This window comes from Polyodon spathula, chromosome 11 (assembly GCF_017654505.1).
Source record: "Polyodon spathula isolate WHYD16114869_AA chromosome 11, ASM1765450v1, whole genome shotgun sequence".
NCBI classification, from domain to species: Eukaryota; Metazoa; Chordata; class Actinopteri; order Acipenseriformes; family Polyodontidae; genus Polyodon; species Polyodon spathula.
Genome location: NC_054544.1, coordinates 22,108,939 through 22,124,134, shown reverse-complemented (window position 1 = coordinate 22,124,134; position 15,196 = coordinate 22,108,939). Strand labels below are relative to the sequence as shown.

General features: G+C 42.0%; 1 protein-coding gene across 4 annotated transcripts in view; it reads left to right on the top strand.

Annotated features, from left to right (window-relative positions):
- The first annotated feature begins 11,634 nt into the window (after positions 1 to 11,634).
- The window catches only part of LOC121322889 (protein FAM207A-like), an 84,851-nt gene continuing 81,289 nt past the window's right edge, over positions 11,635 to 15,196 (top strand). For all 4 annotated transcript variants that reach the window (XR_005951105.1, XM_041263403.1, XM_041263402.1 and 1 more), the window contains exons 1-2: positions 11,635 to 12,033; positions 14,217 to 14,328. Coding sequence is in view for 3 of the 4 variants with exons in the window: in XM_041263403.1 (XP_041119337.1) it covers positions 11,815 to 12,033; positions 14,217 to 14,328 (331 nt within the window). In the remaining variant the exon portion in view is untranslated. The remainder of the gene's footprint in view (positions 12,034 to 14,216; positions 14,329 to 15,196) is intronic.

The window sequence follows — 15,196 nt, the reverse complement described above, 5'->3', positions numbered from 1 at the left end:
TCTCTCTCTCTCTCTCTCTCTCTCTACATATATATATATATATATATATATATATATATATATATATATATATATATATAAAAAAAAAAAAAAACATGTTAGTTATACAAATATCTGTTATTAATCAACAAGGGAAATTGCAGTTACCACTACAGTATCTGCTTTGTTAGCCATTTTAATACTGCGAACAATATCACTCCACAATCAGTTGATTTCTCTTAGTATTAAGAGGCTAGAATATGCTTTTTTTATGTCATTGTACTGCAGTCACAATAAAACCATAAGGGTAGGGCTATGTGGTTCAGCAGGAAGTAGCGGTACAGTAAACCACAGCCAGTGCAAGCCTGACACCTAAATGCATTTCATGTGAAATAAACTATGGATAGTGCACAGTAATATGTGACTAATACTTCCTTACTGGCTTAGTCAGTAGAAGCCATCGGCATCAGGGGAAAAACGGACAAGTCGTTCTGACTGCATATACTGCATTTACTGTTCTAGGTGAAATACCTTGAGCAATCGTGTTCACAGAATCAATGGGGAAGTGTACCAAAAATGGGGACACTTTAAAACTGACAACAGAAAAGAAACTGCAACCGAAGGGCCTTGGTGTTCCAGTATTCACAGACTGCCTTGTCCAAGCCTTTAAAATACACCCTCTTAATATCACTCCTCTTAATGTCACCCTCCACTTATTATCAATAAAATGTTACAGGCACAATCTAATGGAAGACATGGAGACAAGTTCCTGGTCATATACTGTTACTCTGGTTATTGTCACACTCCTGTTAATATGATTCACATTTACCAGTCATACTACAGATTTCCATCCCAAATAATATCAAAAGTTTTACGTGTAAGTAAGTTGCTGGACAGTATTCAATACAATTATAAAGTACACTATCACAATATAGTATAGAGTGACACTGGCAGGTGTACGATTACAGCTTTTTATGTTTATTTATTTATTTATTTTTTAATATAGTTGTATAGACTGTATATTGTAATAAATGCAATACCTAGTTCTGTTTCAAATTTCACAGTGAACCTTATTTTGCCTTATGTATTTTTTACTTTTATCTTATGGCGTCTGCAATCATTTTGAGTGGTTATGGGTTATGTTGATCCAATTATTATCATTGAGTTATTATCATTGCTTCTCTACTGCTTATACCTTTGAGTTTATAGATCCTAAGTGCTAAACTGAACACCAGTCCTCATTCCATCCCATTCACATGACAATGCTATCTTTTAACTCTGCTCTCAAATTTGAATAGAATGAGAAAGGCTGTTCAATGCAAAATAGCAATAACTGGCTTCTTGTGGAGTGCTGCCAGAGACCCTAAAATTGCATTATAAACCTCACAGTGGTAAATTAATAATAGGTAAGCATTGCAAACCATAGAATAGTATGGTAAAGCATATCTGAAAACACAGCAAAGCATGGTAAACTATGATAACTAGATAGTAAACAATTGAGGCAAACTTTGCACTTGTGAAAAGCAGGCCCATGGTATCGACAGTGGAACTTTCTAAATCTTTTGCAGTCTTTAAAAAGACTGATGAAACATTATATTATACATTGTCATTGTGGCAAAGTGGTTAAACTGTGTGCAGGTGCAGGAAGGCAGCACTGATCAATAAACAGACAGACAAAGATAACCCAGGTGCAATGATATTTTACTTATGTTCCAATGGTCTGAAGACACAAAGACAGTAAACAATAATAATTAGAATATTACTCTGTTTTAGTCCACGGGTTGGTCCCAAAATAATAGTCCTGATCTTAAACACCCACACGTAACACAAAACACAAACACAAATCCACAGTGAATGATATAGTGCTTGTGGTGTAAATGCAGTTTATTCGTGAACAACTGGTAAGTGCTGGCCTTTGGCGACAGCTCCAGATTGTGTTCAGCCGTCTAATAACAACAAACAAAGTGGTTCCTTAGACACGACATAACAAACTAAACACTCACAATTACAATACACTTTCTCCTTCCAGTTCAGCTTTTAACCATGCAAAGGAACAGATAACTTTTCTTCGTCCCCTTTTGTACCATCAATCATGACCCCTTGGTTATCTAGTGCAACCGCTCCTCCAGTCTGCGGCTGCCACATTGTTTCTCTTCCGGGTCAATGATTTGGTTTACCGTAGCTCTGTCCTTTTTCCAGATGGCTGACTTCCATCTAACGAATTGTCTGAATTGCTTGGCCATCCAGTCCAGGGCACTCTGTTCCCTTTACTCAGAACCTTCACAGGTCAGGAGGGAGATTTATCACCAAGAATCATTCTGTCTCTGTCTCAGTCATATACTGTAGTATTTACCATTCGCAAACACTGAAATCAATGCAGTGTTTACACTCAGTAGAAAGAAGAATTGCACAGCAGATTTTGATGGGAGGAAAGGGAAGCAATTCAGACTTGAATTCAGCCATGCTTGAGAAAAGCCTATAGTGGTAGCCGCAGAGAGAGTGCACTTCAGAGAGCAATTAGACCAATACCAGGGTGTAAAGGAATGAGCTTCCATGATAGGCTGACAGTACTGCATTTGTTTAGCCAAGATCAGAGAAGGAGGGATTTATTTAAGTGTTTAAGATGTTTAAACGAGTTAAGCAAGTTTATCCCTAGTCAATACTTCAAGCACAGCACATAAAATAAAACCAAAGGACACAGATGGAAATTAAGTGGAGACAGACTTACGTCAGAGGGTAGGAAACACAATTTATTTACAGAGAGGTGAAGGTATTGGATGAGTTGTTCATACTAAATCATTAGGATCCTTAAAAATCCACAAGCTACTAGCAACCGGCAAGCAATTGATGGGCCCAATGGCCTTCTCACGTTCACTTTATATCTCACGTATAAGTGTTCTTGTAAGTGCCACTGCTTCCACACACAAAAAAGTCATACACAGTCAATACGGTAATGTCCTCTAAATATTGTATTGTGGTTATACAGTAGTTTACTAAATAAAAGATTTTAATTTTTCCAGACCTCAGCACAGATGTCGCCCGAAGCCGTGCAGCATTTAAAGACATAAAGACATGACTATATTAACATGGGATCAGGTTCAGCTTGCTTTATCCAGCAAGGCTTTGTGTTTGTTTCAAGGGTCGGAACTTGATTTTTACTTTGATACAGGAGGTGGAAGCTTTCTATAAGAGCGAGGTTCTTCCATGCTTGAATGCCAGCGACACCTCTCCTTCAATTTAAACACAGCTAGGTGTGGATATATCAGGATTTAGTTCATTTTTTCCCTTGTTTTTTTTTACTATCTTCAACTGGATGCTATGGAGTTTTACTTACTGTAAGCCCTGGTTTCAATGGTTAACAGATGGTTTACCTGGTTGTGTCACTTGAATAGCTTTTATTTGATAACTATTTGGTTAATAAAAATAGCTTTATCTACATATATTTTTTTAAGACGTGGTCAGGTGAACTAGTATATTATTCCTTTAAAAATTTGCCTTTGCTGATATTCATAACGTTCTTACGACTGTGGTTGTTTCAAATTGTTACTGTTCATATACTCCTATCTAGCACTGCGAGATGCCAGGTGAAATTGCAGTCAATACTGATTACTTAAGTCATATTAACCCTTTCAGGACAAAGCATTTTTCAGTGGGATGTTCCTTCAGGGCCAGCCGTTTTTTGGTTGTATTTGACTCTCTTCCTATAAAAATTCACTAAAACTCTCTTTTTCAGAACACTCTGGGGAACATTCTAAAGTACTTCAGAAACCATGTACACATTTTTTTCACATTTTTTTAAGTTTTTCTTATGTATTCTGCTTAGACATACATGTATAGAAATAAAAACATGTTATTCTATGACCCGAAAGATCTTATAATACTTCCTGAAAGTCTTAAATATTGATGTTTGGGCAGATTACAAGACATTCTTTCACCTGAGTGATTGCAATGACATAATACACATTTATTCTCATTTATTCTGGACTACATTTTATTCCTCTTCCTGCCCCCCCCCAGTCTGCCACTATATATATATATATATATATATATATATATATATATATATATATATATATATATATATATATATATATATATATATAGCAACCCTGGGTCAAACGGGCATGAGCCCTGGAACTATCGAGACTGGTTTCGGGATTATCAGGGGGACTGGTATTATTAGGAGACTTGTAAATAGTTGATTATTGCGTTGATATTGTGTTGTTTTATGTGTTACGTGCAGCTTGTGACATGTATGTTCTGCTGTGAACGCCGCCCCTGACAGAAGTCAACAAATTAGATATGAGAATTTGAACCTGTGTGCTGATTGGTCCACTATGATCTGACGGGCAACCCCCCTATAAAAGGACGGGCAGCCCCGCTTTCTGGAAGAGAGTTGTGCCGAGCGAGCTGCAGCATCGGAGAGAGACAGAGAGCGTAGAGTCCAGTGTCTGGTGTCACGAGCCGATAATAAGTCCCAGAGAGAGCGAGAACGCAGTGAGCCCTACACTACACATCGTCATTGACTGCGTATAGACGGCTGTTACACACTTATCCAGAGAGAGAGTGACCTTCCAACCCAAGAGAGAGAGAGAGAGTGCAGCACCCCAATCCCACACTGTGTGAATGGGAGTGTGAATTCATTTTCCCAAGAGTTAGAGATCCTATCCTAAAAGAACAGAAAATAAACGGTAGTTCTAACTGCCTTCAACTTGAAATCTGCCTACAGTGTCTTTCATTCTACACCTGCTGGGAACCCACACACATGGCTGTTACACTTGTGTCAGATCACAACAGCGGGATCAAATGGAAGCACAGGCAGGCACCGGGCAGCAGGGAATGGGTGAAATTCTGGATGAACATGGACCCAGCAGCAAAGGCACAATGGAAGACAGACGCAGAGAGAGCACCAGACGGAACCACAACTTCTCGTCACTGCCACCCCACTGACCAAGAATGGGAAGATTTCACTCCCCCAATAACACTAACTACACTGCCCGCAACCCAGTAACATAGAAGCGGAATGGAACCATCTGCGGCTACAGAGCCACCTGTCCTCTCAACACCCCCGGGGCGGAACATGACAACACTAATACTACCTGACACAACGACTCCCAGAACTACCAGCAGAACCAAGGTAACCACTCCCTCATCCATGGCAGCCATCGCTGGACCCAGACTGAAGCTACCTCGCTTCACCGGTCAGATCTTCCTGGAAGTCTTCCTAACCCAATTTGAGAGACATGACTGGAACCTCCCCACCAGAGCCGCCTACCTGTCGCAGTCCCTGGAGGGTGCTGCATCTGAGATCGTACTGGATTTAAACCAGTCTGAAAGAGCCAACTATAGAGCCCTTTTAAGGGATCTGAAGAGATGGTTTGCGGAGGACCACTCCTACCTGCTGCTACAGGACCAACTGCACAACCGGAAATGTGTAACAGGAGAGCGACTGGGAGCGCTGGGAGCAGAGATCGCCTGTCTGGCCAGGAAAGCCTACCCAGATGCTTCACCCAACGTATTACACTGGATTCCTTCCTGCCCAGCCTGGAGCCCTCAGAACTGCGCCACCCAGTCCGGCTAGCCACCCCCTTAATCCTGGACTCGGCCATCAAGACAGCTAGGGCCATCGAAGTGGTTCTGTATGATGAGCAACCCCCAGCTGGCTACCCGACCCCCACAGTCAGTATCATGGATCCAACCTGAGAGGGAGAAAACACCAGAGCGGGAGAAGAGAACACCACCTAGCAGATGGCCCAGAGAGATGCCAAACGAGAGAATCTGTTGCACTGCGGAGAAACGGGCCACATTATGGTTGACTGCCATCAATTAGAACCAAGGAAGGCCACCCCCTGGCCATGGGAAAACAAGAACGGGTCAGCGTAGAAGGGGGACCGCAGACCCCTCCACCACCAACCTCCACCCCAACCCAAGCTCGCTATCGTCGGTCGGACTGGAGAGGGCACCTTTCTGTACACCACCATCAGGATAGAAGGGGTGACTTGCCTGGCCTTGATTGACACCGGATTGTCAATCACCATCATCCGTCCTGATGTCACCACTGACTGGGAGAACCGGGTTACAGAGATGGCCGTCCACCTGTACACAGTTACCGGTGAACTGACACCCATCAAAGGGAGAGTGTGGCTAACCATAGAGCACAGAGGCCTCCGCTACTGCCATGAGACCTGGATCGCTGCCGTCCAAAATCCCTGCATCCTGGGGCTAGATTTCCTCCAGGCGGTCGGCACGGTCCTGGACCTCCAGCAAGGACAGACAGGATGACCCGACTGCCCCATGTTGGCTACAGCAGCACCACGAACCCCACCCCCTTCAGATGGCACCAGCGACATCAGAACCCTCAAGCAAGAACCACAGTGTTTTGTGACCCAACCTGCACCTGCCACTGAAGCCCATCCTGAGGAGACAGAGTCAGCAGCAAAAGCAGTCTGGTCCAGCAGCTGTGAAGGGCTCCGACCAGGACAACAGAACCAGTTGTGGATGCTGCTGGCCAAGTTTCTGAACATCTTCGCCGTTCGACCCGAGACTGGCTGCACATGTTTGACACAACACACCATTGAGACAGGAAACACACACCCCATCCACCAGCAACTGCGCCGCCTGCCTCTTGCTCGTCAGGAAGCCGCAGATAAAATCATTGCAGAGATGTGGGATACTGACATCACTGAGCCCTCCAACAGCCCGTGGGCCTCCCCTGTAGTCCTGGTACCAAAAAAGAATGGTGATGAATTTATGTGAACTTAAATGAGGCTACCAGGAAGGACTCCTTCCAGCTTCCCCAGATTGAGGAGTCGTTGGACTTGATAGCCAGGTCAACTTGATTCTACTCAGTGGCTACTGGCTGGTGGAGGTGCACCTCAAGACTGCATTCTCTACGGGGCATGGGTTCTGGCAATTCAAAGTGTTCCCCTTCGGGCTGTGCAACGTGCCGGCTACCTTCGAGCAGTTTATGGAGCGGGTACTTACTGGGATCCCGCCTCAGCAATGCCTAGTCTATCTAGATGACCTGCTGGTGCCTGCCGCCACCTTTGAAGAGGCGTTCACCAACCTATGCACGGTTCTACAGAGGTTGTAAACCGCTGGACTCAAATTACATCCTGACAAGTGCCGGCTTTTGTAGCAAGAGGTTGCCTTCCTGGGCCACCAGGTAGGAGAAGATGGAATAAGAACTGACCCAGAAAAGGTGGAAGCCATTCAACGCACGCCACCATGCACCAACCAGCGGCAACTAAGAGGGTTCCTGGGGCTGGCCTCTTATTACCGGCAGTTTGTGCTGCAATTCGCTATCATCGCCACACCCCTCCATCAGCTGCTTCACAAGCAACAGGTGTTTGAATGGATCGCTGTCTGTGAAGACGTGTTCAGTACCCTCAAAGCAGCCCTCATCCAAGCGCCGGACTTGATGCCTCCAGTTCTGACTGCCCCCTTCCTGCTGGACATGGACGCAAGTGACCAAGCACTGGGGGCCGTAATCTCTCAAGTACTACCACAGGGAGAGAGGGTCATTGCTTACTACAGCCGGACTTTCAACAAAACGGAGTGTCGGTATTGTGTCACCCGAAGAGAGTTGCTGGCTGTAGTAGTTGCACTGCACCAGTTCAAAGCATACCTTGCAGGAAGATGCTCGTGCATCTCTACAGTGGCTGGTTAATTTCAAGGAACCAGATGGGCAGCTCGCCCACTGGCTGGAGTGCCTCCAAGAGTTCGATTTCAAGATCCAGCACCTGGCTGGGAACAAACATGGAAACGCGGACACATTGTCCCGCTGCCCCTGTGAAGCGGACCAATGTAACTACTGCGCACAGAGAGAGCAGCAGAAATCACAGCAGGAGCGACAGGCTTGATGCTAAGAAGGCTCCAACAGATGTACTACTAGTGCCGCTGCTGGCGGGACATGGAAGACCACTGCTGCCATTGTGTCCACTGCGCAGCGAGGAAAGGACTGCCAGGTCAGTCTCAATATGTATTTTGTATACAATAATCTCTTAAAATTTTGCCACTTTTTATTATTCATACAAATAAGTTCCTTTAAAATATGTTTAATTATAATTTTTTTGTATTGCATATTTCCTAATTGCATATTTTTTATATATGCATGTGACAGAGTTCGAACGATTCTTGGTGTTAGATCTCCCACCCGACCTGTGAGGGCACTATGTAGAAGGAACAGAGTACCCTTAAACAAATGGCATGACAATTTATTCCTTAGGGTAGGTGGAAGTCTGTCATTTAGGAAGGGGGTTGAGCTACGGCACCCAAGCTCAATGACTGGAGACAGCGTGGCATTCGCTCGTTAACCGTGAGTTTTTGTCTTGTGTCTGTTAGTGGTTGTCAACTGTTGTCTGTTTTTTAATAGACTACCAGTAGCATGATCCAGAGCTGTAGCGAAAGTCAGCATAAACCCAGACATCATTCTCACCCCTGCATTTTCACAGAGAACTGTAATACACCACACGCACTTATTCACTATCACTAAGAACTGTGTTTGTGTTTGTGTTTAGTGTTGGTGTGTTAAACTGGACTTTTTGGTTGTGGGTCAAACCCGTGGGATTTTACAAAGTGATACACGCCACTGTATTCACTTCCATAATTTATTATTTACAGGTGTTTGTCATAAGACTCTGGGCATTGCATTTAATTTCAATAAATACCTTTGCGTCTGTTAGTAACTGTCTGTGTGATTCTTACCTGCACTGCACCGCAATCACCTGTACTCACTCACCACTTTTCCACAAAGTGTTGGATACTTATACTTAATTGCAATCTTAGTCACATTCCCTCATACAATTCATTAATTTATCCAACCCGCTTTGCACTGCCAGCTTTATTATCCTATTTAAATAATATTATGTTAACGTATTGTTGCCTAATTTTAAGATTTGAGTGGTGGTCATGTTTACCACTTCCTTGAGTCAATAGTCGTGTGTACCCTAAGGCATACAGAGCAGTTCAGAAAGAAAGGGAAGAGTCAAGAACATATATAAGGGAGGAGACAAAGGCTGACAAAAGAAAGGAAAAAGCTAATAAGTCAGTCATTTACTAAGAGTGAGGCAGTTATGCAGATTACGCCAGGAGCAGTTATGCTGACATGTAAAGCAAATGATCGGAGAGCAGGTACAGTGATTGGAGAGGAGGAAGGGTTGAGAGCAGGTAAGGACAGGGGAGGAGGAAGGGCTGAGAGCAGGTAAGGACAGGGGAGGAGGAAGGGCTGACAGCGGGTACAGTGACAGGGGAGGAGGAAAGGCTGAGAGCAGGTAAGGACAGGGGAGGAGGAAGGGCTGAGAGCAAGTACAGTGATTGGAGAGGAGGAAGGGCTGAGAGCAAGTAAGGTGATGGGAGGAGGAAGGGCTGAGAGCAGGTAAGGTGACCGGAGGAGGAACGGCTGAGAGCAGGTAAGGTTACAGGGGAGGAGGAAGGGCTGAGAGCAGGTAAACTTACAGGGGGGGAGGATGGGCTGAGAGCAGGTAAGGTGATGGGAGGAGGAAGGGCTGAGAGCAGGTAAGGTTACAGGGGAGGAGGAAGGGCTGAGAGCAGGTAAGGTGACAGGGGAGGAGGAAGGGCTGAGAGCAGGTAAGGTTACAGGGGAGGAGGAAGGGCTGAGAGCAGGTAAGGTGACGGGAGGAGGAAGGGCTGAGAGCAGGTAAGGTTACAGGGGAGGAGAAAGGGCTGAGAGCAGGTAAGGTTACAGGGGAGGAGGAAGGGCTGAGAGCAGGTAAGGACAGGGGAGCAGGAAGGGCTGAGAGCAGGTACAGTGATTGGGGAGGAGGAAGGGCTGAGAGCAGATAAGGTGACAAGAAGGGAAATGGTGACTCTAAAACCAGATGGAGTACAGGGAGCAAAGTGAATCCACACACAAATACTGAAGCATATTTTTTATTCAGTGAATTTATAAATTGGAACAAGCTAAGGGAGGAGGTCAAGCACAGGGTTCAAGGAGCCTATTGAAAACAAAAAATATAAAGGAAAAAAAGTCAATGCTTTGGATTACAGAGCAATTCCAAATGCAATTCATAAGGTTAAATGTTAACTAGAGACAGTTTCTGAATAGAATCTTTTGGTTGCATTAGATTTACGTCATTGTAAATGTTGCTGGGCTTTTAGTATGGAGCGCAGAGCTGAAAATAGGCAAAGTTTGCCTATGCAGCATACATTTCTGAAAAATGAATTAACATCTGTTTTTAGTCAGTAAAACCCCAGAAAAAAATTACATTACCAGTTCCTTCAACTTTCTATGAGTCAACAACTGACAGCCTTTACTGTGAAAATATTGGAAGTGTTGCCTAAACCCCCGGTTAGAAAGAAACTGGTGGTGTTACAGGCAAACAGATAGTAGTAGCTGTGGGCTTTATGTCTGCTTATTTTCTAAGCATTTGTTATTTGTAGGAAACTAAAATATGAGTAACATACACCCCCCTCCACGTTAGAAACAACACATTAAATCATGTATAAAGTTTGCAGTCTATGATCTCACATACTGGTTTGCATTTTTTTAGACCTTTTCCAATTGTAAGTCTGCCGAACCAACAGGAAGACAGGAATGTCCTCTTCTAGATTGACCTTTGCACCAAGATGGTCTTGTATTCTCTGGCCTGGAATAAATCAAATTGTGTCTCATCTATATTATATATATATATATATATATATATATATATATATATATATATATATATATATATATTGTTTAATGACGAGCATTTCTTGACGAGCATTCCCTTTATTTTATTTAGTTATGTATATAGATTGCCCTGGGAAACATTTTTATTTACAAGTAAAAAATATTTTAAATGTTGAAACTTGTCTTGACACATTATGTAAAAATGTATGGTTTTAGCTATTCACAAGCAGTATAAAATAAGGTGTATATTCTACAGTGACGTAACAGTGACACAACCCATATTATTTTCTAATCTGTTTGGTGTCTACATTACATTTCACCCCCCTTTGAGTGAGTTACAATCCTTAGTTTATTAATCGGCAATATGTATGCTGCATTCGTATTTTATATTTTCAACACATTTTTGAGTTGTGAACACTAATATATATATAGATATATAATATATTATATCTATAATATAATATATATATATATAATATATACTTTCCATATGCATGGTACACCCGAAAGCTTATTTCTTGTAAAGACTACGACATGTCTGAATTGTGTTCACCCGGTTTTCTCTGGAAACCAGTAAAGAAGCACTGATAAAGCAGTTAAATTGGGGTATGGGATTTGCAGTTTTTAATGTTTAACGGTGGGCAGTGGACACCAATAAACACGATTGAGCTATGAGAGTTTAGATCCAACAGTAAGTTGTTTTTTGTTTTTCTACTTTCAGCAAAAAAAAAAAAAAAAATCACGTTTATTTTTTATAATCAACCTTTAAGAATTTCTAGTCGCACACACGCGCCTAAATTAAAATGTACGTTCGCACAATATATTTTTTTGGTTTCATATGCAGAAACTGTCGGGATATTTTCATTTGTGCCACTGACACAGAAACTTCTCCTCATCAGCCGTAACAAAAACTGTTGTATGCATATATGTTTGTCCGTGTTTTGATTTGTCCCGAGATCCACAAAAAATCTTATGCAATCCACGTATTAACCACTACCGGTGTACTTATCGATTGACCGCGGAACACATGGGGTGTGCTTTTGTTTCTACCAGGTCTTCTTTAAGAGGGGTGCTGTTGTGTGCTACCCACGTGGGAATGTTATGCATGTAACCAAAACATCCCTTTAAACAGTGAGTTATATTCTTTTCTAAAGCGAAGTGAGGATATATTAGAATACTTTAATCAAAAGTGAAAACTAATAATGGTGGGCAAGATTAAGCGAGTCCGCCAGAAGCTTCATCATGAGGCAGTGAAGCTGACGCAGGAGACCGGAGAAAGATCCTGGAATTCCGGCCGTAAGTCGGTAAAGCTCACCGAGCCTGGAGGATTGCTGATTTTAAAACAGTCAATCGTAAATACATTGAAGCATGTTGATACTGAGGAGAAAGTTAAGACGTTGAGTGGTGAAGACCCCGTTAAGGTAAGGTGTTTTCCTATCTTGCAAAGGCAAGTTTCAGTAGAAGAAACAGAACTTCGGAACCGTAACAATGCACCCAGCAACAGAATGCGCGTATACTCGTGTAAAAAGGCCCCTTAATCTTGACATGATGTGATGTTAGGTTGACTGGAGATTGAATGGGCAAACTGTTTTTTTTTTTTTAAAGGCCAGTGATGATGAAACAGACGCCGTTAAACTACGGTGTATGCAACCTTGCTCAACATGTAAAACTGAAGTGTTGGACGATTGTAATGAAAAGGAGGGTGAAATAACACCATTCCGCCCTACAGTAAATTCCCACAATGTGTCATTAATACCTTATTTAAGCATTGCGAGGTATACTGTATTTCATGCACAGTCTAATAATTATAAAAGCAGAACGTTCTGTGGTTTTGATGTTGCTTAATCCAGCTTGACATCGGGGTTTCATCTAGCCGACCTGGGCTCAATTAGAATTAGAATTACACCACAAATGTTTGCTGAAATTGCAATTGTGTAATTACAATGCTATTTTGGTCAAACACAGTTACAATTAGGCAGCGGTAATTGCAGTGACAATTACACTAAAAAGTAACACATAGCTCCACACATTAACATGTTTACTCAGTTTCTTCTGCTAAGCGGTAATGACATACAAATACATAAACATACGTAACGTTTTTGAAAATACTAGAAGAATGTTTGCACATTGGAACTGTGAATGATTAAACTTGGAAAGGTGTATACTTGAACTGTAACTGATTAGTTATATGACAGTTACACTGACAATTACAAATACATTGTAATTGCAATTGATTACAAATTACAGAATTACTATTGGAATTGTGCCCAGGTCTGGCTACAGGTACTACTGTACTAGAGAATGGAGTGGGCAGATTTCTGCAGAGTTTATAGCCCAAAGTCACTTATAAACAGCCCAATTGTTTGTTTTAACTGAAAGCAATGTTATTAAAAACTACAAGCCCCAGTACAGCTCATCCACAGGTCACTGTCAACAAATTCATACCGAAGCTCTGAAGGGACAATTCCACATGCATACCAGACTAGCAACCGAATTACAGCGTGATCGCTTTATTGAAATACTAATGCTGGTACTGTATCCCAAACAATACTGCAAACATGAAAACCAGTTCAATCTTTTAAAGTTATACCACTAATCTAATTACATTATTAACCCACGACTCCTTAGTATTTCTCACGGCTGTGTTTTTAAAGTAGCCCAATTCCGTGGGAAAACCGCGGACCTGGCAACACTGGGGCAGGACTTGAAACCAGGCTGGTGTGTTTCCATTGGCAGCAAACCAAGATGAAACCGCTTTAAAATTGGACTCCAGTTTTTCTTCAGGGAATAGTAAAGATTGCTTAAAACAAGTTGGTAAAAATGTTTCAGCTTTTTACTAATAACGTATTGAAAACATGATGACTGCCATAAAAGTGCTGCCATAAAAATAAAAGAAGGAAATGAGTTCCAGGAAGCTGTTTGCATGTATGTAGTCTTAACAAATTAATTAGAATTTTACACACACAGATAATTTGTCATGAAAATCCAATTTTAAATGGTATAATGGTATAGTCCAGAAGTGTATATTTATGCAACATCTGTACTATGCTACAAAAAAAGACAAGCACTTTGTTTTTTAATTTAATTAGTAACTGGTCAGAAAAGCAGGCATAAGGAAGTTGGATATAGAACATAAAGTAAGGCCTGACACTCTTGGTAAGCTCTCTGCTTTATTGATCAGGCATAAAAATACTATTGAACTATTGAGATATTGGACTTCATTTAGGGAAGAATCGATGGAATATTGCACATTTTATTAACTGTACAGTCAGGCAGTGCATAGCGCTTTAAAAGTGAAAATCTTGCTGAACCACAGTATAACGTATTTGGTAGCAGCATTACTTTGGAGCAGCAGGGTAGTGAACAGCTGAAAAGTTAATTTACACATCATGTCAATATAGTTACCAAACCAAGGTTCCCACTGGAATGCTGCCATGTGTAAATAGTTTTCTTTTTTCCATTTCAAAATGAACTTTGCCTAGTTGACAGAGGTTTTGCAAGCCATACATAGGAGTGGCTGTCACATGAACTGCCATGGGTGTTTGGTAGATAATTCTGTACAGGGTCACGCGTTTTGGATTGACAGGATTTTGTTTTTCCTCAGCACTGGAATGTTCAATCGTCTTCCATCTTTGCTGAAACCAAGATCAGTCCCGAAGCTCTTGTGCAGTCATTGGATGCAGACGCTGCTCAGAGCCCTGATCCCATTCAGAAAGGTACACGTTTATGTTTCTTTGATGTAGAAGATGATTTTAGTTTATGGTCACGGTGGGCTACATGTGCAGTGTTTAATAAGATCAGGTGACCATTAATGATTGGCTGTTTCAGGGCATAAAGTTAAGGTCATGGAGGGAAAGGCAATGTTGCCTTCGTTGGGCGTGAAGATTCAGGGGCACCAAGGCGATTTCATACGGGTCATTTCACGCCAACTCAACCAGAAAAGGGACATTTCGTTGCCTGTCCATCTCAGATTTTCCTAGAAAAATTCACCTAGGGGTTTTCTGACATGCTGAGTTCAGAAATCATCATTATTATTATTATTTTTTTTTTAAAGTTTCCCCTTCGACGTGGGATCTGGCAAAGGTCAACCTAAAGTGAGAAAGGGTCCTTGACAAGAAAAATCACCCTGAGTGCAATTTAGATGCATGGGACTTGGGAATTCTTTATTACGTGACACATGTGAAACTACCAAAACCTTATCCCCGGATACTAAAATGTTTTGCTTGATGTTTGTAGATCCCATCAACATCTATCCAAACATATCTTTGGGTGATTTTTTTTAGAGTCCCCTCACACAAGTTATTACAGCCTAAACTTGGTACAAATAGCAAAAATTCAAACTTCAAGGGGGTTTAATGACCAGTGGTGGGACTTGAAACCAAAAGTTTAGTTTTTCACATAATTTGGAAGACTGGTTCTTAAGGGTCTTACAGTAATAGTTACATTTTAGGACCCACATCCCTTACAGGGTAAAGGGTTAGGCTGAAGTTCGAATACGAGTCGTCAGTTACCCCTCGTCCTGGCATTTTGCCAGAAGTGAGTAGGGTGCTCCTGGTATTTTTTTCTCGAAAGTCCTGTTCATTA